The sequence below is a fragment of the Centropristis striata genome, chromosome 17 (genome assembly GCF_030273125.1).
Source record: "Centropristis striata isolate RG_2023a ecotype Rhode Island chromosome 17, C.striata_1.0, whole genome shotgun sequence".
In the NCBI taxonomy this organism is placed as follows: Eukaryota; Metazoa; Chordata; class Actinopteri; order Perciformes; family Serranidae; genus Centropristis; species Centropristis striata.
Genome location: NC_081533.1, coordinates 34,881,048 through 34,904,025, shown reverse-complemented (window position 1 = coordinate 34,904,025; position 22,978 = coordinate 34,881,048). Strand labels below are relative to the sequence as shown.

The 22,978-nt window shown below is 37.7% G+C and overlaps 1 protein-coding gene across 1 annotated transcript; it reads right to left on the bottom strand.

Annotated features, from left to right (window-relative positions):
* Positions 1–1,531: 1,531 nt before the first annotated feature.
* On the bottom strand, positions 1,532–5,071 carry LOC131989308 (low affinity immunoglobulin gamma Fc region receptor II-a-like). Its single transcript, XM_059354501.1, has 6 exons — positions 4,901–5,071; positions 3,529–3,774; positions 3,245–3,412; positions 2,642–2,710; positions 1,949–2,011; positions 1,532–1,686 (listed from the first exon to the last, which is right to left on the bottom strand). The coding sequence occupies exons 1-6, from the start codon at positions 5,052–5,054 to the stop codon at positions 1,643–1,645; spliced, it is 744 nt and encodes a 247-aa protein (XP_059210484.1). The 5' UTR covers positions 5,055–5,071; the 3' UTR covers positions 1,532–1,642.
* Positions 5,072–22,978: the final 17,907 nt, after the last annotated feature.

The window sequence follows — 22,978 nt, the reverse complement described above, 5'->3', positions numbered from 1 at the left end:
GATTCAAATCAAGAGCTCATTTTGGTAGATTTTTTTTTAGAATCCAATTTGTAGCATCCCTACTAAGGGGTAGATCGGTGGATCAACTGGTTCTTTTACAGTACCCAGACTATTGTGTTAATCTTTAATAAACTTTTTCCAAATCAATAGTAGATTTTGGAGTGATGTCAGATAAGAAAATGGTCATACAAATATTCTTTGCAGCAACAGGAATTTATACATTTTCAAGAACACTTGCCTCGAGTCTTTAAAGCAGGCTCTGTAGTTGTTGCCGCTCATTGAAAGTGAACTGATCTCAAAAAGTAACAGTTTAATCTCAAAATAAGTTTGGGTTTTTCAATTTATATTTTATAAGGTGAACTTGTCTTCATTCTCTGCTCTTCTTTTTAAAAGTCACTTGGTAGCTTCTGAAAAGTGCTATATAGTGAAAATATTTTCTGCAGCCAAAACACAGTTGTGGTCAGATTCTTGACTTGTTTACAATATACCTGAATTAGAAGTTTCACAGGTGAAAAAAAACTTCCACAGAAGTCTATTTCAGTTTGAAATGATCTGCTTATTTGAAAATAGTAATAATAATAATAGTAATAATAACAAAAGCAACACAATGAGCTTAGTAAACATAGATTTATACACATAATTACACATGATTTATTCCATTGGCATCCATTTAACATCCAATTAGCAGCTGGGTCAGTAACTTTCTCAGATTAAAAAAGTCAAGTTTAAATGAAGAAATTTAAAAGAAATAGACAACATAGTAACAGAATCTTGATTCAGATTCAGATCAATGCTGCCTACTTTTTCGTTGTTGCGAACAGCACACCTTCATCAACAGTTGCAATGTCTGTATTGGTAGAATATATCACTGTGGCATTTCTCTGGACGTAATCTCTTTATTTTCTATCACAAAGCTTTTCTGACATATTCACAGGACTGTATTGTGGGAAGGCATGTTTCACTGTGTATCTTTGCTGAGAACCACAAAGTAAAAAATAGACATGAGCCTGAGACTCTTGATGTGCTGGTGCGTATCTGCGTCTGAGCTGAGCCCAGCTGCTCAGGCGTCTGTGTGGCTGCTTTAGATGTAACTGATGTTTGTGGGTTAGTATGTGAATGGAAACTAATTGTAAATGTCTGTAAAACAAGTTGATGGCAGGTGACCACGGCGTGTATCTAAAAGCTGTAGCAGCTCTTCAGACATGTGAACAGGCAGATGTGGTTTAACAGTTTCAGTTTAATAAATGCTGTTGACGTGACTAAACCAAAGACCTCAGATAAAGATAAATTCCATTCTTTTTTTACATTCCCCTCAAGGTTTAAACAATCCTTTGTGGGTTTACAAAGCACACAGTATTATTTGCTTTGGAGGAACTGACATTTTATATATCTGATGTTTATCATTGTACGTTTAAGGGAACTGAAACATGGAGTATTTGTAACATTTTAAAGACGCATTAGTTACCTTACCTTCTATTAATAATCTACAAAAATCGACAAACAAAGTTGAATTGTTGAATCTCAACTAATAAGCTTTTGGAAATGTTACATTATCCAAACTTTTTTTTTTTTTTTTTTACAAAATAACAACTGAAAATGTAGCATTACTGAACGTGGCTGTACGACTTCCTCTCTCCTTCAGTCAGGTGGCTCTGCACTCTCTGTGAGAATCATTTCCATCATTTCCTGTAAATAGATACAATTACTCATACAATTATTTATATGTGCAATAACTTACTAACACAGTCATTTATTCTTTCATGGACTCATTTTTCTGAGTGCTAAACTCCAAACATCACTGATGTGTGTCTAAATGTCATCTTCCCCGAGTATTACAGTGACAGGTACAAGAAGTGTTTTGCTTGAAAATAGGAAATCGTTACACCTTCCACAATTTCATCAATTAAGTAAGTAATCTAGGAAAATGCCAAATCATTCTAAGTCTTACCAACAGTGAAGTTAATTGAAGAATAGATCACTCTCTCTTCTGGTAGATACGGCTTGGAACCTTCTGTTTTGGAAACAAGGGGAAATTCATTTTCAAATGCATATGTCATATTTTTCGTTCAGTACTGATGATGTTGAATAGTTACTCTGTGAAAGTGCATGACTTGTCTTGTCTTGTCTTGTCTATTGACAGCAGTGGTGGTAAAGGAAAAGTCACCAATGTCATGAGGATACAATGTCTAGAAACCACAAGTATGTGCACCAAATTTTGTCCCAATCCAGATAGGAGATATTGAGATTTTTTTTTTACAGTAGTTGGTGATGGAATTAAACTGATGGTGGTGCTATAAGAAAGGTCAGACGTTCTTTCTATTATTCAGGATTTGTCCTCTGGGAACGATTAATGCCAATTCTTTTGCCGTCCATGCAGTATTTGTTCACATATTTCAGTCATGACCAAAGTGATGTATCAACTGAGAAACTGATCTTGCCATTCATAAAGCCATGCTCCTAGTACTGCACCAGTGGAATCAACAAACTTTTAACCTTCAGGTTTGTTCCTTGTTTCAGTTCTGCATAACCTGGAATCAAACAATATCTACAAGATCCTATCCCACAAGAACACGCTGTGTTCAGACAGAAGATGTTGCACTGTGAACTATGCTGGATTGAAGAAGGAGAAATAGGTAAATACCTTTATTCCTTGTTTCCACAGTGGCATATGTCACATCATTTGGATCAGCCAAATCTTCACGGCCGGTGACTAATAAAATAGAAGAAACAACCAAATAAAACATTGACAGTGCTGTATTGTTCATCATATTATATTTCTTAATTTAATAGTTAAGATTAAAGTGTTGCACCATAGATTTTCTGTTTTGTGCTGCAAGAAAGGCAAGAAATAAAGTTTGTTTCCATATATAGAGCCATTCTTATCTGCGGGTGCTACTGTGGCCTCAATGCCGTCATTTCTCAGATCAGCATAATTGATTAATCTTAATATTTTAATGCCCCTTACCGTAATCTCAAATAACTGTGTGTATACAGTACAAGCAGCTAGCAGTTTATGAGGTCCACCATGATTTTAAATAAACTACGTGGAAGTTGTGTTTTGTGGTGCTGTTAAATTAAATAAAAGAATGTTTTGCAGAAAAGCAGAATCTCTGATAATACGACACACTTATTATTTTTGGGAAGTGGTGATTAAGGGGAGTTGTTTTTGCATTTTAATTTTCTGGCATCACAAATGACCTTTAAATCGAACTGAAGTAAACGAGGGGTGCAGCAGTGTAGTTACCTCTGGTGGTGCTTCCTTCACCTTTGTGTTTCCTGCAGCGAAGCACTCCAAACACCAACAACAGCAGGGCCACCAGTAAAACAGGGACAACAATCCACAGCAGCATTGGGAAATTAGAGGGGTGACTTGGGGGTGGGTGAGAGGAGGGGTGTATCTCTTCAGGAGGTCCTATAGGTTCAGGTATAGGTATAGGTATAGGTTGTCCTATAATGCATTTTGCATGTAAACCACTCAAAAAACATTTTGCAACTCTCTGAAACAGCAAGCACAAATCAGTTACGGACCTCTGACAGTCAGCCAGCTCTCTGGAGATTCTCCAGCTCCAGAGATGTTACACCTGTAGAGTCCTTCATCAGATTTAGCTGCATTGTGGATGGTCATGTCTCCTCCATAGCTGGTCTTCATGCGGATGCCGTCTTTATAGAAATCCGCTATGGGGACAGATTGATCTTTGTTCTTTTTACAGTGGAGGGTAACAGTTTCTCCTTCCAGCAGAGGCAGAACAGGAGACTCCAGGATTACAATGCCAGCTGAACAATGCATAAGAAATATTTTATGTTAACATATGTATTATGACTTTTATGTTGGATCTTGCTGTTCCAGTAAACATAGAACAGAGGGTCAAACTTGTGGTTGGGTTCATGGGTTAGGTTATGTTTCAGTCAGGGTTGGGTCAGGTTAAAGGCAACAGGTTAGGATGGTCTTTCAGAGCAATGGCAGACCAATGGGACTTGCTCAGTTTAGGTACTGAAACCAAACTTGGATTAAGACTGTAAAATAATGTGGAATATATGTTGAGTTAAACACATTTCCAACCAAAAAGGCTATATCACACATGCTTAACATGTAGTTTGTAGCCATATTGACAGATGCAGCTTCTCGTTTGGCTCTCAACGGAGGCGGTCGCAATCTTTTTCTCTCTCCCTCCCCTGTGGTTTTCCCTGCTTCGCTCCTCTCGTCTTGTCTCGTCTTTTCTTCTGTCTTACACTTTGGGAAGACTCTGTCTACACCGCTCTCAAAAACTACAAACCATGGATTTGGTCAACTGGTCTCTCAACGCAATTGACACAATCTTCTCGACGCGAAGCCTGGGCTCAGGAGAACCCTCCTGCCCCGAGGGGACGTTTGCTGCTGACTACATGATGGACGCATGGGAGAGGCGGCGTATCTTGTGCCTGTCCTCACCCCCCTCAACCTCCCACAGCCACCTGTTGACTGTCTGCCGTTGGCCCGGGAACCTGGGAAGGAAGGTCATCTCCATAGCAACGTCTAAGACATCGCTTTTGTCATTCCAGAGAATGATTAGGTACTGGACAAAGGCGGGTCTCAGGCCTACACACTCAGACTTCCACATATACAGACACGCATACATCCCCCCTACCCACACCCTCGACGATTCGCACCCCCCAGCGAGACAGGCGGGGGTTGCTGAGGTTTTTGTTTTTTCCTCCTTTCTGCCCCTCACGTGTGCTGTGTTTCTCTCTCTTCCTCCCTGTCTTCCTGTCCTGTTCACTTCTGTCTTATTGTTTGTGTGTGTTGTATAGTTTGGACGGGATGATGGCCCATTTTGTTGTCCTAGTACTTATTACTCCGACACTGACAATAAAGTTGAATCTCATCTCATCATTGCTGTCGTAAACAAAAAGCTGAACACACCAGTGATTGTGATGTTGACAGCATTGCTTCTCAGTCCGTCTCCATCTTCACACCAGTATGCTCCGCTGTCTGATGAAAAGGCAGGTTTAATGGTGCCAGATCCTGCTGATGTCACCCAGTTAGAAGTGTTTGTTGGAAGGTTGAGTGACCTCATCACTCTCCATTCAGCCGAGCCGTCAAACTCACAGAATAAAGAGACGGACTCATATTCAAAAAATTGCAGTCTGTTTGGGACAATACGAGGAAAAGCTGAAACACAGAAAGCAAAAGACTAACTTCTTGAGACAATGAGACTGAAATAAATACCAATAAAACAAACTAACTCACTTACTAACTGCAGCTTACCATCTTTGTAAGCGCAATAACTGTCGTGAACTTGTGCAGCCAGCACCATAAAGACTTTCATCACTAGAGAGACAGAAGAAGAGAGCAGTGTATCAGACAGATGATTTCACAGGTTAATTCATTTCTGTGGGAAAACTGAACACTTCTGTAGTACATAAATTTGATCCGCTTGTTACAAATTGTTTGACCTTAAATGGTGAAAAGGATGCAATCACAAATGCATGTACTGAAACTTAAAGAATTTCTACTGTAAACAAAGCAACGTTTGATAAAACATATAGCTTCCAGATTCAGTGTATGTATATTTGCTTTGAAAACATATACAGGAACAGGCAGAGAGACTCAGTACTCACTCAGTGTGACGCAGAGAGCTGTGACCTCCATGTTGTCTGGCTGCTGACTGACTGAACATTTGACCAAAATACAGACTACGTGACATGTAGTTGAGAACCGCCTCTTCCTGTGGAGCTTATTTGATGTGTAGATAAAATGGAAGGTTTAAATTAGTTCCACAAACGCATGAAGCCACAACCCACTTTCATAAAAAGAGACTAGAGTGCAGAGTGATATGTGCATATAAGGCTGGTTTCACATGCAGCTGCAGCAGGGGGAACCTTTCTCTGTGCTCATCTTAAATTTAGACACTTTCCTCTCAGATAATAGCATCAGTTCTTTCAGCCAGTGCACACAAACAACATGCGTAGATTACCAACTAGCACAAGCTGTCTCTGGACTATATCTGAAAGGTCACTCAGAGGCAAATGCAGGCGAGTGACCATGACCTGCTGAGGCCACATGGGGCAGTGCAGGATGTGAAACACAGACATCAGCTGGTGGTTATAGTTATTCCTGACAGCCCAGTAAGGTCACCCACACACGTCTGTGTTTTTGGTTGGGGCTTCAACTTTGTTTGTCAAAGTTCACAACAGTTGAACTCAATGCATTGCAAAGATGCAAATTTGCTTCACAACAGGAAGCGAATGGCGATGTTAGTGTGTGTGACACTATGTGTGACTGCAATCTAAGCTAACTGTGTTGTTTCACCAGACAAAATTAGAATCGCAACTAATAACAGACTTAATATATTTCTATTATTACATACGTAAAAAACAAAAATGAACAGCTGACACCTAAACAAGACTTTTATAGACGATTAAAATGTTACAGCTAACTTTGATGAACTGAAAACAACTGTATCATCATCATAACAATGATCATAGTTTTAAGGGGTTAAACGTGTAATCTTCATGATATGGAATGTTTCTTCATTGAGTGAAACATGAGGACATGCAGACAGTGTAGCCATTGTAGTATTTGGCCATTGTAAACGCACTGCATCCTGCAGAACATTCAGGACTTTCAACATGTATGATCTCTCCTTTGTCAAACTAATTATGTTTATGACTTACCTGCATTACCCATCCGTCTCATTCCCTCAGCCACTCCATTCTCACAGTCATGTCAAAGTTGTCCTACTCTGCCCTCTGCAGTAAATATGACACATGTATTTGCAAAAACAGAAAGCCTTTCTTTAAATGAGCTAACAACACTATTTAAATTGATTAAAATTGTCAATTCAAATTAATTCTACTTCTATTCCAAGGTAACCAAGGTGACAAGGAAGGAGTAGCAGACTGTTTATTGGTACAATAACCATACAGGGTACATCTGCTACAACATGAGGGATTTACTGCTGGCCGTTTTATTACTGACAGGCAGTAAAACTAGGTGAACGCACCCAACTTGATATGCCCAAGGTTAAAGTACAGTATATTTTATTAAAGTATTTTATTTTGAGCCTGTAGCTTGATGCGTCCTGTCGTGAAACTGGAGCATTCATACACAACAGGTATGTGGGCTTTTTTCAATAGATTTCTTGGTGGAATGTGGGATTGAGATTGTGTATTTGCAAAATATGAATGGTTAAATAATTGTAACTGTAATTTGGAAACGGAATGGCAATAGGAACTTATTTCATTATTTTAAATTTCCCCCCAAAAATCTTACAATAGTTATAACATATTGAATGCTAATCCCTGACTGCAGTTCTAACTTTAGGTAGCAGTACTTCACAAGCTGCTATCAATGCAAATCACACCTATTTTGAAAAAAAAATACCATTGTAGAATGTACGACATATGAAAAAAAAAAACCACCTTCCATTTGGTCATCTAAACATTATTGGAGTCATTTAGAACTGCATTAATTCATATTTTGATGTTGAAATAAAAATAAAAAATTACCCTACGATTAAAAGATTTTCTTTGCGTAGTGACTACTTCACAAAAAGGTATCACACACTACAGATCTAAGTAGCTTTTTAATGTCTTTTACATCTTATTTACCGTCTGGTTCAGCTGTTGTCTGCAGACCGTGATAAACCCACTGTGGATCTGTCCAGTACTGAGCAGTAGACACACACATGATGCATATAACTCATGTTGTTCCTCTGTATGCCTGATATTGGCCTTCAGTTCAGTTCAATAAGTGCCGTGTGTTCTGTGTTTTATCCTTTCAGGTGATTTGGTCTCATCGTCTCCTATTTTCTGAATTTAAATCATGGCTGTTCAAATGGTGGAACTTTTAACTATTTTTCTGAGTCTGATTCATTTGAATGGTAAGTAACAATTATTTGATTGTGGATATACTCTACATGAATGAAAAACACTTTGACTGTAGTTTTGTATTGACAATAATGAAGTTGTAGTTATTTATTGTGACAGCTGTGGCCGTCCGTCTGTCTGTCTGGACCATTCTTGTGAATGTCACATCTCAGGAACGTCTTGAGGGAATTCATTGAAATTTGTTACAAACATTCACTTGAAATTTAGGATGCACTTTTAAGTTTTAAGGGGTCAACGGCCAAGGTCACCAGTGTCACCTTGTGTCAGTCCCATTCATCAATATGATATCTCAGGAATTCCTGCGAGAATTGTATTCAATTTATTGCAAATGTTTACTTGGACTTGGACAAACAAATCAGATTTAGGTCAAAGGTCAAGGTAACTGTGACCTTACAATATATGTTATTGGACATAACTCATTCATTTGCTAATCATGAAAAAAATTACATAGAATTTCTAATGTGATGAAGTGATACCATTTTATATCCTTATATCCATTTTATTAGGACAAAGCTCAACTTTACTGTGGCATGATAAGGTTCTGCAAAAACACTTCTCAGGCCATAATTCATCTCCATAACTCCGTAACACTAACACATTTGGTTGGGCACTCAGTTGCTGACACTAATGTTTGGTCCCCACCTAGAAGCAATGTCCTATATTAAACAAAATTATTTTTTATGCTAAATTTGATATTTGATATTGTTTTTCTCAGGTTACAACAAAAAGGTAGAAAAGGATCAAAAATTGCCACGTACAATGCTGCCAACGTTTCATCCTGGCGACCAGGTTGGTGAATCATTCATTAATCTTATTATCATTAATTATCTTATTATCTTACTGATGCAATGTTTAGCACTGATTCTGACTGTCTTTAGTTAAGAATGTTCAGTATGTTGTAGGTTCAAGATACTGTACAAAACAAGGCCTATACAGGTACTCTTTAGGTTAAGGTTAAGGATCTTGACCCATGCTATGTTAGTTGCCTTATTTTTTTATTATTTTTCGAACATGACTCTCGTACATACCCCAAAATTCTTGGAAGTGTGATACCAACTTGCTTAAGGAAACTTTGATAAATTGCATCACCTTTTTGAGTAACTTCATTTTAATTTTCAGAGCCCCACCATGTGTCAGCTAAATGATGGATCATCACCTCATTCTGTGCTCAGTGCCATCAGTTCTCTTAATGTCCCACGTGTTCTCTTCATGCTCGTCTTTTCTATCGTTGTACCGACTGTTGAAGGTAAATAAGAGTTTGTTATTGTTTGTGTTTATCAGAGAGCAGCAGGCAGTAGAGCCGATGCCCCATTGCATTACCAAACTACATTACTACCACATTTACATGTCTGCACTGGCTGGTGCAGAATTATTATTTGCATCCTTAGAGGGCCCTGGGGGGTTGGAGCAGATCCCAGTTGATGTTGGGTGACATGTGGGGTACACCATGGCAGGTTGTCAGGCTCTCACAGGGCTGACTGATAAAGACAGTCAACCATTTAAACTTACGGGGAATTTAGAGCCACCAATTGACCTAATTAACCTAACCTTTATGTATTTTAACTGTGGGAGGATGCCAGTTTGAACTTGTTCACCTATGAGTCATTATTTATCTGTTAATATAAATATTTTTTAACTTCACCAACTCCTGAAAAAATGTTCCCTTGTCTTTACTGGCCAGTCAGTCAATCAATTTTCATTTGTATATCACCTTTCACACAGGTCAGGGCAGCTCAGTGCTTCACAGATGACTGACAAGATGGTAATAACTGATGTAAATGAACTGTTAATGCGCAGTAGGCAGTGTATAGTGAGTTTATCAATGACCATGATCATTCGACTTTAAAAGGCCAGCTCTATTAACCCTTTATCGGGCGAAGAACTATATTTGGTAACTTCAGTGGATATCAAAACTGGGTCTCCATGTCTCTGTTTGGTCGTAGAACCACATGGGTTTCTTCCAGCTAATCAGCAAAGCTCAGGCTACGTCACAGACAAATTATATGATAACAATATAGTAATATCAACTTTATTGACCTTGACCTCCAACGTAAAAATGAAAAATTTAGAAAAAAAAAATCTGAAGGAAACAGTCATGTTATTCTTCAATGACTTCTATGAGGAGAACTTGGCTATGACGGCATATTAGGGCCAAGTATGGGGGGGTAATATTTCGAGAAAAAAGTTGCAAATTTACTAATTAAAGTGGCAAATCTACAAGAAAAAAAATTCGCAGATTTAAGAGATTTAAAGTGGCAATTCTGCATGAAAAAGTCGCTGAATTACGAGAAAAAAGTGGAAAAACAGCAACTTTTTTCTTGTAGATTTGCCACTTTAATCTGGTAAACTTTTTTCTCAAAATATTACCCCCCTCCCCCCGGTCTGTATTTTTTTTTTTTACACATTCTGACTGTATGTAATATCCTCCAATATTCTCTAGGGTTGAAATTTGGAATTTGCACGTATTTCAATAAGTGCCCTATTAAGGGATAACATACAGTAGTGTTCAAAATAATAGCAGTCCAATATGACTAACCAGATTAATCCAGGTTTTTAGTATATTTTTATTGCTACATGGCAAACAAGGTACCAGTAGGTGCAGTAGATTCTCAGAAAACCAACAAGACCCAGCATTAGTGATATGCAGCTCTTAAGGCTGTGCAATATGGCAATTAGTTGAAAGGGGTGTGGCATTGAATCAATGAGGTCATCAATTTTGTGAAAAAAGCATTTTTTTCGTTTTTTTGTGTTATAATAAAAAACAAATAACAAAATAATCAGTCAATTTTTCATTATTTGATTTTTGATTGTCAATTGAAAATGGAAAGAATGAATGATACACGGATTGAGAAGGTGTGTGTTTGATGACTGGTACTGTACAATAAAAACATTTGGAGTGTAATGGACATCTTCAGGATGAGCTCTGAGCTTTGGGATGCTTTTAATTCCAGCTAAACTCCAAACGTTGCACTGTCTCATCAAGACAATAACTGCATCATTACAACCAAAATGTCTGACATGCATGTCAATTGTGTGCATTGAACAACAGACACCCAGCTGAATGCAGTCTCTAATACCTTAATTAAATAACAAAACTAGAAATATGAGCTCACGGTTGAATGCCCTCGCCAAACAGTCAAGATGCAGTTGAGTCCACCTATTATCAGTCCTGTATTGGGGGAAATATGTTCAGACCTGTTGGTATGTCAGTGGTCTTGGGCAGCGCTAAGCTCAGGTTGCTGTTATGGTTTGTTGTAGAATAGAAGCTGGTGGTGTGCTGTGGTCTCAAGGCTAGATTAGTGAGTTTTATCAGCTCCAGACATCTTGGAAAGAAACAGAAAAGATAATGCACAAAACTGAACCAGCTGGAGGAAGTTCATGAATTAACTATGCTCCCTAAAAAGCAAAAAGGGTTTAAATCAAGTAAGGCAGGCATTGTTTCAATAGTCTGATAACAATTCTCAGACATGTGGACTTCATGCTGATTCAAATTTGCGACACGAGTTGAGACTAGATGTGAGATCTGATCGTAGAAATTACCGTACGCCCACTTTCTGCTGTATGTTCGTTTGATAAATGAGGGCCATTGTATCTATAACTGACACACTTCATATTTCCTAGTTTCATTATAAACTCATCAGAAGAGCACGCTACGCACTACAGCACAAGTTAAGAGACAAAACAGCAGCTAATGTAGAAAACATCTTTACTAATGTTACACAAACATACAGAAATATGATGCATTTACAGGAAACACACTGCAAGTCGTTGTGTTTATAGTATTTCTAAGAGATGCTATAAAATGATTAATGTCACCAAACTGACTACCTGCCTGTCTTAAAGTACCTTTACAGATTCTGAAGAGAAAGCTGACAGCACTTTGCTCTGACTGCTGCATGGTTTTTAATGCCATGTTGTTCTGTGTCTTATCATTTCAGCTGCTCCATCCACTTCTGGGGGTGGGATGACAAATGTTGAATTTCCTAAAACAGTGATTGGTCTCTCTGTCCTTGTCCTTATCCTTATCGCAATCACTGTGTTTGGTTGTATCAAAGATTGGTTCAAAAGGAAAGCTGCAGGTAAGGTATAGTGTTATGAATGAAATTTTATGATCAGTATACTATGTTGCAAAATATCCGCCTACAGGTGCAGTAGAATGTATGTAATATATTGCCTGGAGTTAAAATGAGAAAATTAACTAGCACTGTTTTACAGTGGTCATTTAATTTTATAAATTGATGTTAAATAAAGCAGCATGAACATCATTTTCAGAAACAACCAGAAGGATTAAATCAGCAGATCCATCTCCTGATACTCAAAGTGAGCACACAAAGTGGTTCCTGTAATTTCACACTGTCATTTGTAGCAGTTTAGACTGGAAAGAGGTTTGCATTACCACAAATAAAAAGTCTGTTTTAATGTATGTAAATATATAGGGTTGTTTTTTTTAAATATACTGTTATTAGGCTAATTAACTTTGTGTGCCGTTTCAGTTTGTCCTTGTAGAAGAAAAGCATGTGAGAAAATGTATCAGAGGTGAAGAGAGCAATGGAAGTGCAGGTTGTTTTGAGGATAGTGAGAAGGACGATGAGCAGACTGAAAGACAGACAGAGTTACTGAAGAGAACGATAACTTTGTCTTGTGAATTTTGATTGAATAAATAAAATCTAATCTAAATAAATCATCTTACCTGATGTTAGAATGTGGACCTGAGATAACCATGAAGGAAGTAAAGTTCAGTTATTATCTGTCTCACATCAAACATGCTATAAACAGTTAATGTTTACTTCCATGATTAGTTTTTTATTTAATGGTATTCAAATGTTAAGAATGAATTCAGTAAAAAGAGAAGGAGGAACAGTAACATTCCTGCTTTGGTTCTGTTTCTCATTCAGTATTGCACCCTGACTCTACAAATAAAGAGGTACCGGACTCTAAACTACAGGAACTGCAGACTGAAACTGAAACACTCCATCGTGAAGTTGTGTCGGATCTGATGGAATTAAAAACAGAACTGGAGAAGACCGAGCAGGAGCTACAGGACGTGGAGAAGAAACTGGAAAATCAGACAGGAGAGACGGGCAGAAACAAGGAGTTACTGAGAGAATCTGAACAGAACCTGAACAAGATGATGACAGAAAAGGAGAAAGTGCAGCTGATGACAGAGAAACTACTGAAGATGATAGGTATTGTAACCAATAGAATGATTATTTACTATTATGCAATTTTAAAAGTATAATATTATGAGGCTAATTTACAGTGTCCATCATCTCAGTTCAGTTCAGCTTTTTATTTCGAACATGTGCGAGTAACACAACAAAATAAACTCAAAAACAAATAAATCCCAGAATAATCAATAATCAAGACAAAACATAAAAAAAAAAATAAAAAAAAGCAATAGTCAAAACAAAAACTATAATGTGAACGCAACATGTCCGAAAAGGAGTAGGATGAGGCATATGCTTATTTAAACCTACCCCTTCTCCACTACTGAATTAACCCTTTTTTTCCCTAAACATACATATTTGATAATACATATTTACAAAAAAATAGAAAATAAATATATTAAATAAACAAATACATGAATAATTTATCATTTATGAAAACACCAGGTTGTTAAAGGCCTTCTTCCTCCCTGTACCTGGTGAAAACCATGTGTTTGTACCGCTTTTTAAACTGGATCATGCTTGGACATTGCTTGATCTCAGTTTGTCCTCTTAGAAGAAAGTATGTGAGAAAATGTATCAGAGGTGAAGAGAGCGAGGCAGGAACAGGTTGCTTTGAGGATAGTGAGGACAATGAAATGACTGACAGAGTTACTAAAGAGTTTTTGACACATGAACTATAACTTTTTATTATGAATTAGTGTGAATTTAGAATTTTTATAAATACCATAATAATAAGATATGAGAAAACCACAAAGGAAGTAATGTTCTGTAATTATCTGCCTCCGATCAAATGTGCTATATGCAGTTAATTAATGTTTACTTTCATGTCTAATTGATGATTTAATGATTTTCAAATATTGAGAGTGAATTCAGTAAAACGAGCATAAAGAAGAGTTCCACAATCAATTTTTATTTGATTCTCTTTCTCTTTCAGTATCACTCAATGACTCTACAAATGAAGAGGTACGGGACTCTACACTAAATGAACTGCGCACTGAAACTGAAGAACTGTATGATGATTTGGGGTCACAGCTGGAGAAATTACACACCAACCTGAAGGAGACGATCCAGAAGCAACAGGACGTGGAGGAGAAACTGAACAATCAGACAATAGAGATTAAAGAAAACGAAGAGTTACAAAGAGAAAAACCGAATCTTTTTTACTCTGAAAAGAACCTGTATAAGATAATAAAGAAAAAGGATCAAATGCAGCAGCAGACACAGAAACTACTGCAGATATTGGGTAGCATGACACATTAACCCATTAAGGCCTAAAGCGCCTGGAAAAAAATGCCTGTAAAACCTCTGGGCGATTTTCAAATGACCCCCTAAAACCTGAAGTTTTTCTGGAAATTCAACACCTACTAAATAATAGATTTTTCAGCCTCTGTAGCAGATAAAAATTAAATTCAAAAAGTATTTGAGAGCTTATACCCGTGGCTTTCATACGAAGTTGAGTTTATTTGTCCAAACCTTCAATAAAGTTTTTTAAACAAACTCAGCAAATGTTACATTTGACTGAATAAAAAATCCTATGCATAATACTAATACATGCCCATTAGCAAGATGCTAACATGATATGACCATTGGAAGAACAAGACATAGTTCTCATTAGCCTACTGTAATAAAAAAATAATTATCATCATAATAATAATAATAATAATTAATAATAATAATACATTTTATATATTGCACTTTTCAGGGTACTCAACGACGCATAAAGTAATATAAGACATAAACAGTCATGATTTCTTATATCATCATCACAATCAATTAGCCTATTATTATTATTATTATTATTAATATTAATATATTATTAATATATTATTAATAATATTATTATTATCTCCAGATGGCCACAAATCTGTTTGTTCTTCGGTGAAAATATGTTGTCTAAAAACATATTCCTCATCCATAAATGCCGGTCGATTGGTTCCGAGGGTTCAAAGTCCAGATCAGCAATAAAATCATCGGTGCTGTTTTCATCAGATCTCTTCCGTCACTTCCTGCTGAGCTCCTCCACTATAGTCATCTTCCTCCATGATTTAAAGTTCTGGAAAAGTCCGATGTTGCATTGAGACACTCCCACATGTATTCTGATCATGATTCTGATGCATTACATTGGCCAAGAGACCGAAAATAGGTGGAAAAAAATACAAATATAACCAAAAAAAAAAAAAATAACCAGAATTAAATTAATTAAACATTGATCTCAGTGGACTCTGGAAAATAATATTGTTGAGAACTAGGGTTGTCACGATACTAAAATTTTCAACTCGATACTCGATACCATTTTTGATACCACCAGGATAAAAACAAAGACCCCAAAATTTATCAGAAATAGTTTTATTAACAAGAAAAATGCAACATGAAAAAATTAACAGAACCACAGGTTAAATATTTATAATAAAAGAGGTAATGCAAATACTGATACTCGATACTTTTGAAAATGAGTATCATATCTGGATACAACATTTTAGTATTGATACTTTTTTGAGTATCGACATTTTTGACAACCCTAATGAGAACAGAAATATGTTTTACTGCACCAAAGTAAAGGTTAGAATTAAATAGAATATGAATATTGTTGCTTGGGTATTAATAACATGAAATGGGTGTTGTTTTGTAAAATGTGCCTGATGCTAAAACAAGGGTTATGATGAAGCAGGAGGTTTGTGTATGTAAAAAATAATGGTTTCATGCTTCTGAGTACTTTTTTTGTGTGTGAGTATCTTCTGTTGTATTAACAAAGTGATCTGTGATTTTATAATATAGTACTGTATCACAAATATGTTTGAGTATTAATCATCACTAATATTCAAATTACATAATTATCACATATAAAGAGCATGTAATAACATAATAACTGAAGGTAATTCAGAAGTTAATACACTCGGGAAACCCCCAAGAACCAGGATCAGAAATAGATCAATATAGCAAGTGCAAGTTTAACTTGTTCTGGAGGGAATTTCAGATTTCAGTAGGACCAGCTCCACATGAGATGATGTGGGTGGAGAGGACAAAATTGAAAATAATATGACACCTTTGTAGCGGGGGAGAAATCGATACTTTAGAAAATAAGGTGGAGATTCACCAGATAGTAGGAGGGAAGATTAGGGTTATATAAACTGATTTACACTGTTTGGTTTTTAAGTGATATTCTTGTCTGAGAATAAAACTTCTATTGCCTTCAGCTGTGACTGTCTCCAGTGAAATTCTTCAGGTCTTTGTAGGAGCTGACAATCTTCATGTCAATCCCACTGATGCAGCCTGGAGAAGGAGGGGCACATTCTTCCTGAAATCCACCACAATCTCATTAGTCTTAGCCAAGTTCAGCTTCAGGTTGTTCACTCCACACCAACTTGCCAAGTGGTTCCATTCATTTATTCATTCAACAATGTCAGTATCATCAAAGGATTTCTGACAAAGGACGTGATATTATTTTAGCTAATGCCACTTATTTTAAATATGTGTGGGACATTCCTACCTACTTTATTTTTATTCAATTGTTGTCAAATGTTTTTTGTAAATTTGTTTTTAATATGTTTTATTGTGTAAATATGTTGTGTTAGTCTTATGACTCGTGACAAATTAATTTTATTTTGATTTGTGACAAATTAAATAACTAACTCTGGGCAGTTAAAACAGGTTGTGAACATGTTGACATGTCATCTTTGGGTTGATTTGTTGAATGTGTAGGCAAGAATTTGCTATTCACACATCCAGAAGTTTGGGACACAGACATAAAGACTTGAATGTCAGTATTCTATTTTTCACAGCTCTGTTTTTGGTCTCCACCAAATCTAAAAGGAATTCTCTCTAGCTGCCATCCCTATCTGTTTCTGTCTGCTGTTTGCCACTGAGCAGGTAGTGTACAGTCACATTTTACCGCCTTTTTCTCTGACACTGATGTTATGAGAGTAGTGCGAACCTGAACAGCAAAGTAGTGGTTTGGACTGATGAACAATGAGCTGAAACTCACTATAAATCTACACAAAGCTAAGGGGAGCTGAAGCTATCACTGATTATTCTCTGTTTCATCCCTACCATACCAAAGACTCGTTATTATAATTTCCACTGTCACTCTTTTCACATTACCTTTAATTACATTATTATAAAACTACTCATCGTAGCCACTTTTTAATATAACTCCCACTGATCTTCTGTAAAACTTTTTTTATGTTGTTTTGGATCCTATGTGCATGAACGTTTGGAAAGTGGGAAAACCACTGTCACATCAGTTGCTACTTTGTTTCTGCAACATATTCTGTAACTCTGTAAGCTGATATATGGCACACAATGAGACACATCAGTTTATAGTTTTACAACAAGGTGAACAGGACATCAGAGTTATTATCCGTCGTAAAGGTTACAAAGTCCTACGGTAGCAACCATAAATAAATGAATGAGCCCAACATGTGTATGGTTATGAAAAAAGTTTGGCATTAAACGTCAAAGACATACAGCAAGGTCAATAATGATTACATTTTTCTTTACTATGTAGGGAATATGAAAGGTGATATTAATGATTAACACATATTTTGATTGTAGGAGCATCATATAATTACTACTGCATATATAGGGTGCTGGTTCATTGGCTAAAATTTTCAGTTGGCTTAATGTGTCTCTTCGACTTTAGACACACTCAGAATCACGAGGTGGACACACCTGCTCTCATTACAGATGGTCCGGGTCAAAGCGTTTTATTAAAGGACTTTGACCGTTCTATTTCCTTTACTGCACTGAAGCGACTGTTGAAGCAGACAACAGGTATGAGATTCTATGAGTTTGTCTTTTAATTTCTAACATTCTCTCACTAACTTTTTATTCTAAATATTTTTTGCAGTAAAGACAGGTCAGTTTGAATTGTGTTTTGTGTTTTGATAATTGTATTTTTAAATTAGACTAAATTATAATCTGTAATCAAATAATTCAGTTAGCCGCAATGTCACTTGAGCCCTAAACAGCAACACGCAGCAGGGTTTTTTTTGGTCCTTGGAAATTAATTTGGTAAAAACAAATTCTCATTATATTAAAGTTTTTACAATTCCGCAATTCCGCCAACACATTGGTTGCTTCTTGCTCAAATATAGTACAATTTATGAGAGTTAATCTTACAATGGTAGTATGTCTTCATTTTATCTTTTTGAATGCTGTAAACCGGTCACAGTGGAGGTTTAACATGCAGTGAGTTAATGTTTCACCAGCTTTACAGCTGGTCTGTCTTCCGATTACCAACGGATACAGGCAGCCATGTTGGGGACAGACACCTGCTCTAATATTTACACGAGGCCACTCAAGATGGAATACATTTGTCACATTGTTTCTTTCGTCTGTGGGGCCACACTGTTCTGTTTCTGTTCTCATTTTGACAAAGCTATAATAAATGCCATGACAGAAATCCCCTTTTTTTTTATCTCAAAGTGGTGTGTTTTTGAATTATAACAATTGTGAATCAAGTAAGAGACTGGGTTTTTTTTGTTTAGCATCTAGGAATATGAAGACTAAAAGCTGAGTCTGTGTGTGAATAGACTCAAATAGACTCAGCAGCCAGATCAAGAAGAATTAAATTGGAAATATATAATTTTTAAAAGGTACATTTCATGTTCAGAAGGATAAAGTAAGGGATGATAAACGCTCCTCAAGAGTCTATAGACTAAGTAAAAGAGCAAACTAAAGCTGGGTGTCATCTACATAAAGAAAATTAGTATAATAACATCACAGCATAATATACAATGTTCCCAGTGAGGTAAGGCTATCAGGTATAACTACCTTTCCACTATGTCTTCCGAAATTAATATTTTGTAGCGTTTTAATTGTTTTTAATTTTATTATTTCACATTTTTTATATTTTTTCATTCAACAGAACTCCACGATGCTTCTCCTGAAGAAGAGGCTCCATACATCTTGTTCCTCTGCTTTCAGTGTGTCTCTTTTCTATCAGACTGCTGTCCTGCTTCTGCTAACACACGACTGTGAAGGTAACACACACACACACACACACACACACACACATATGTATATGAGGGGCCGTCAGGGACATAATTCAGAATTACCATTCACACATATAACACAAAACACATTCACACACTATAGGGAAAACCTCACACACAAGTGAAATGCTTTCACACACACAACTGAAATGCTTTTATACACACAACTTAAATGTTGTGCTCTCACACACATTATTGAAACGCATTCATAAACACTACTGAGATTTCAGTGTAACCGGAAGGCGTATCAGTGTAAAAGGAAGACGGCTCGGAAGAGGAAGTGGAACGGCTTTGGAGCGCATATGTTGTCCCAGGAGCTCTCCGGTCATTTAACAGAAGCTGCTGTGTTACTGAACAACATTTTTGTCATCGGCAGAGACAATTTGAACATTGTCTAATGCAACAAGGTGCCGACACGGTGGAGAGTCGACTGATGTCGCTTTTCCCATATCGCAGCCACAACAGCCAGCTACAGCCAGCTGCTGGTCTGGTCCGGTCCGGACTTCCACCTTGTTGATTTCCTTTTACCCTGGAACGCCTTCGGGTTACACTGAAATCTCAGTAGTATTTATGAGAGTGTTTCAATAATGTGTGTGAGAGCACAACATTTTAGTTGTATGTATAAAGCATTTCAGTTATGTGTATAAAAGTATTTCAGTTGTGTGTGTGAGACAGCATAACATTTCAGTAGTGTTTGTGAAAGCATTTCACTTGTAAGTGTGTGAGGTTTTTACTATAGTGTGTAAATGTGTTTTGTTTTATATGTGTGTGTGAATGGTTATTCACTTACTCGAATCTGTCGGACTATCATTAGTTCAACTGTCGCTAGCAAAACCTGGCTTGTTTTTAGTGTGTGAGCTAGTTAGCCAACAAGGATATCAGACACATCAATGCCTCCACTCACCTCTCCACCGGACTGTGCTGGATGCTGTCGGCTATCACAAAAGATAACCGAACTTGAAGGTCGGATCTTAGTCCTTTATCAAATCCAGGAGGATGAATGACTCATCTCCTCGCTTGCTGCAGAAACTTCCCGCTGTCCTGACAATAACACCACCCTCCCTTGGCTCGATCCCTCAGTCAGACACGGTGCCGCCGACCGGTCCTTGAGGAGCCCTGGCCCAGACTTGGAGCCAAACCCAAGACGCGGAAGTGTTCCACACCTGCTTCTTCAGGGCCCTGGACTAAAATCCGGGGAGACAAGAATCTGAGTAGGAACCATCTCTGTACTCCTCCATCTGGGTCCATCCTACTGGGAAACAGGTTGGGGAAACCAGAGTCACTGATCACCAGGACTCTGTAAACAACAGTCAGAAATCTTGAAAAGTGACTTTGCCCACATGTTCAGCACACTGAAAAATGCTGTGAGCCAGATCTTTGTGTCTGGCCCCATCCCCACCTGTGCCCGCGGTAGTGGCTGTTACAGCCGTCTGCTGTCGCTGCACACCTGGCTCTCCTCAGCCTGTGATTCCCATGGCGTTTCCTTCATTGACAATTTTAACCTCTTTTTGGAACGCAGGCTATTTAGGATTGATGGCATTCTTCCAAACTTGTTAGGGGCAAAATTACTGTCCGGAAACATTACTTGTGCTGTCACCCACTCACGTGTTACACAAATTTCCAGTCAAAACAATTCCCTGATGTCCACGCCCTCCAACCACTCCCACTACTATTGACATCCCCGGGGTCCTCGCACCAGTCCCTTAGGTTCCTTTTGGCAGTTACGCCAGTTACAACGGGCAACTGCCAATCTGCCCTCAACTCTGTCTGCCTCACACATAAATGTCGGCCTTCTGAATGCTAGGTCACTTGGGAACATTTTGGGAACACAATTTCTAATCAATGAACTCATTACTGACAATAAGTTGGACCTATTTATGATAACCTAGTCCTGGCTGACTCCTGCTGATTCTGCTGTATTGGTGGAGGCAACTCCCCCTGATCTACATCTTCCTGTGGGAGAGGTGGTGGCTTAGCAGTTTTTTTAAAGAAATGTTTTAAGTGCTCCCTCATTTCTTTCAACAATTTTAATTAATTTGAAGTTTTATGTTTTTTCATCTCAGGCCCGGCTCCTTTGCTGTGTATTTTAGTCCATAGACCACCAAGGTATACTAATTGTATCACTGAATTTTCTGATCTCATATCGATTGTTTTATCCAATTACGACAGAGTGCTTATTCTTGGGGATTTTAATGTTCCTGTTTGTTGTCCTACACACCCCATGGCCCAGGAATTTCTTGATCTTATTGAATCATTTAACCTAATACAATCAGTTAATGTTCCTACGCATTCAAAAGGTCATATCCTGGATGTAGTTCTCTCCAAATTCCAAAATCTCAAATTTCTCCTGATCCTCTTCATCTTCCCACTTCAAGCAATAATCTGGCCTCCTTTACGCAGTTTCTAACGACTAACATCCTAGCACTAAGTAAATTAATCTCCCGAATGAAATCCTCTACCTGTGTATTAGATACTGTCCCCACAAAATTTTTAAAAAAAAGTATTCCACATTTTTGGTCCTTGATTATTAACAGTTCTGACTTCTGGCATTTTTCCTAATGGTTCCAAGCACGTGATCATTCATCCTTTACTCAAAAAACCTAACCTAGACCCTCTACAGCTTGATAATTACAGACCCATTTCCAAATTATGGTTTTTTGTTTTTGTCTGCACAATTGATCGCTTTCATGAATAATAATAATATTTTTAGCAGCTTTCAGTCTGGTTTTAAAGCTCGCCACAGCACAGAGACAGCTCTAGTTAAAGTAACCAACGACCTACTTTTAACAGCTGATAGAGGTGATTGTTCAGTCCTTGTGCTTTTAGATTTAAGCTCTGCCATTGACACAATTGACCACCGTATTCTACTACGTTGTTTTAAAACATCTGTAGGTATAGAGGGTACTGCACTCATCCTGCTTGAGTCGTACCTCAAGAACAGAACCTTCGCAGTGGTTGTATGGACTCACTGCTCTTCCACTGCTCCTTTTAACTGTGGTGTTCCTCAAGGGTCCATTCTGGAGCCACTGCTATTCTCCATATACATGCCTCTCCTCGTCTCCCATCATTGCTATGCTGACGACACTCAACTATATGTCATAACTATAAAATTCATCCAACCTGCTTCAAAGCAAACTTGGTCCCCTCTCCCTGAACTTGCAGCAGGCTGCTAAAAACCTGGGTGTTATGTTTGATGCTGAGCTTTGTTTTGATGCGCAGGCAGCATCTTCCAGCTTAAAACAATTTCCAAAATTAAATATTTTTTATCCCATTCTGACTTACACAAGGTTTTACATGCTTTTATCATCTCTCACCTGGACTGTATACTAGAATCAGTCAGAGCTCCCTCCACAAACTCCAGCTGGTGCAGAAAGCTGCTGCCCGAATTTTAACAGGAACCAAAAAATACCACCACATAACTCCAGTTTAAGCAGCTTTGCACTGGCAATCAATTCAGAATTGATTTAAAAATGATTTTACTCACGTTTAAAGCTCTAAATGGCCTTGCCCCTATTCATCTCTGATCTTCTGGTCCTCTATGTCCCAATGCGTACATTAAGATCTGTGGATGGGGCTACTGGTGGTCCCTAGATCCTGGCTGGTGACCAAGGGTGACCGGGCATTTGCTGTTAGGGCCCCACGTCTCTGGAACTTTCTACCCCTTGAGGTCAGACAGGCTACATCACTAGCCTCTTTTAAATCCCTACTGAAAACTTTCTTTTATCCCAAAGCTTTTTTAACTACTTGATCTCTTGGTTGTTTTTCTCCCCCAGCTCGTGCCACTTTCTATGTTTTGACATTTGTAATTCCAACTTGTCTGCATTGCACTTTGCTTTGTTGCTTTATTGTAATTTTTATCTGTCATCCACTGTGTTTTTATCTCTTTTCTTAACAAAGTAACAAAGTGCTTTACAGACAAGTGCTATACAAATAAATTGTATCATTATT

Coding starts and splice junctions, on each gene's coding strand:
- LOC131989308 (XM_059354501.1), bottom strand. CDS start 5,054: ATGAGGTCACTCAACCTTCCAACAAACACTTCTAACTGGGTGACATCA. Junction 3,775..4,900: donor TGTCAACATCACAATCACTG/GTGTGTTCAGCT, acceptor TGCATTGTTCAG/CTGGCATTGTAATCCTGGAG. Junction 1,687..1,948: donor TTCAATTAACTTCACTGTTG/GTAAGACTTAGA, acceptor ATCTATTTACAG/GAAATGATGGAAATGATTCT.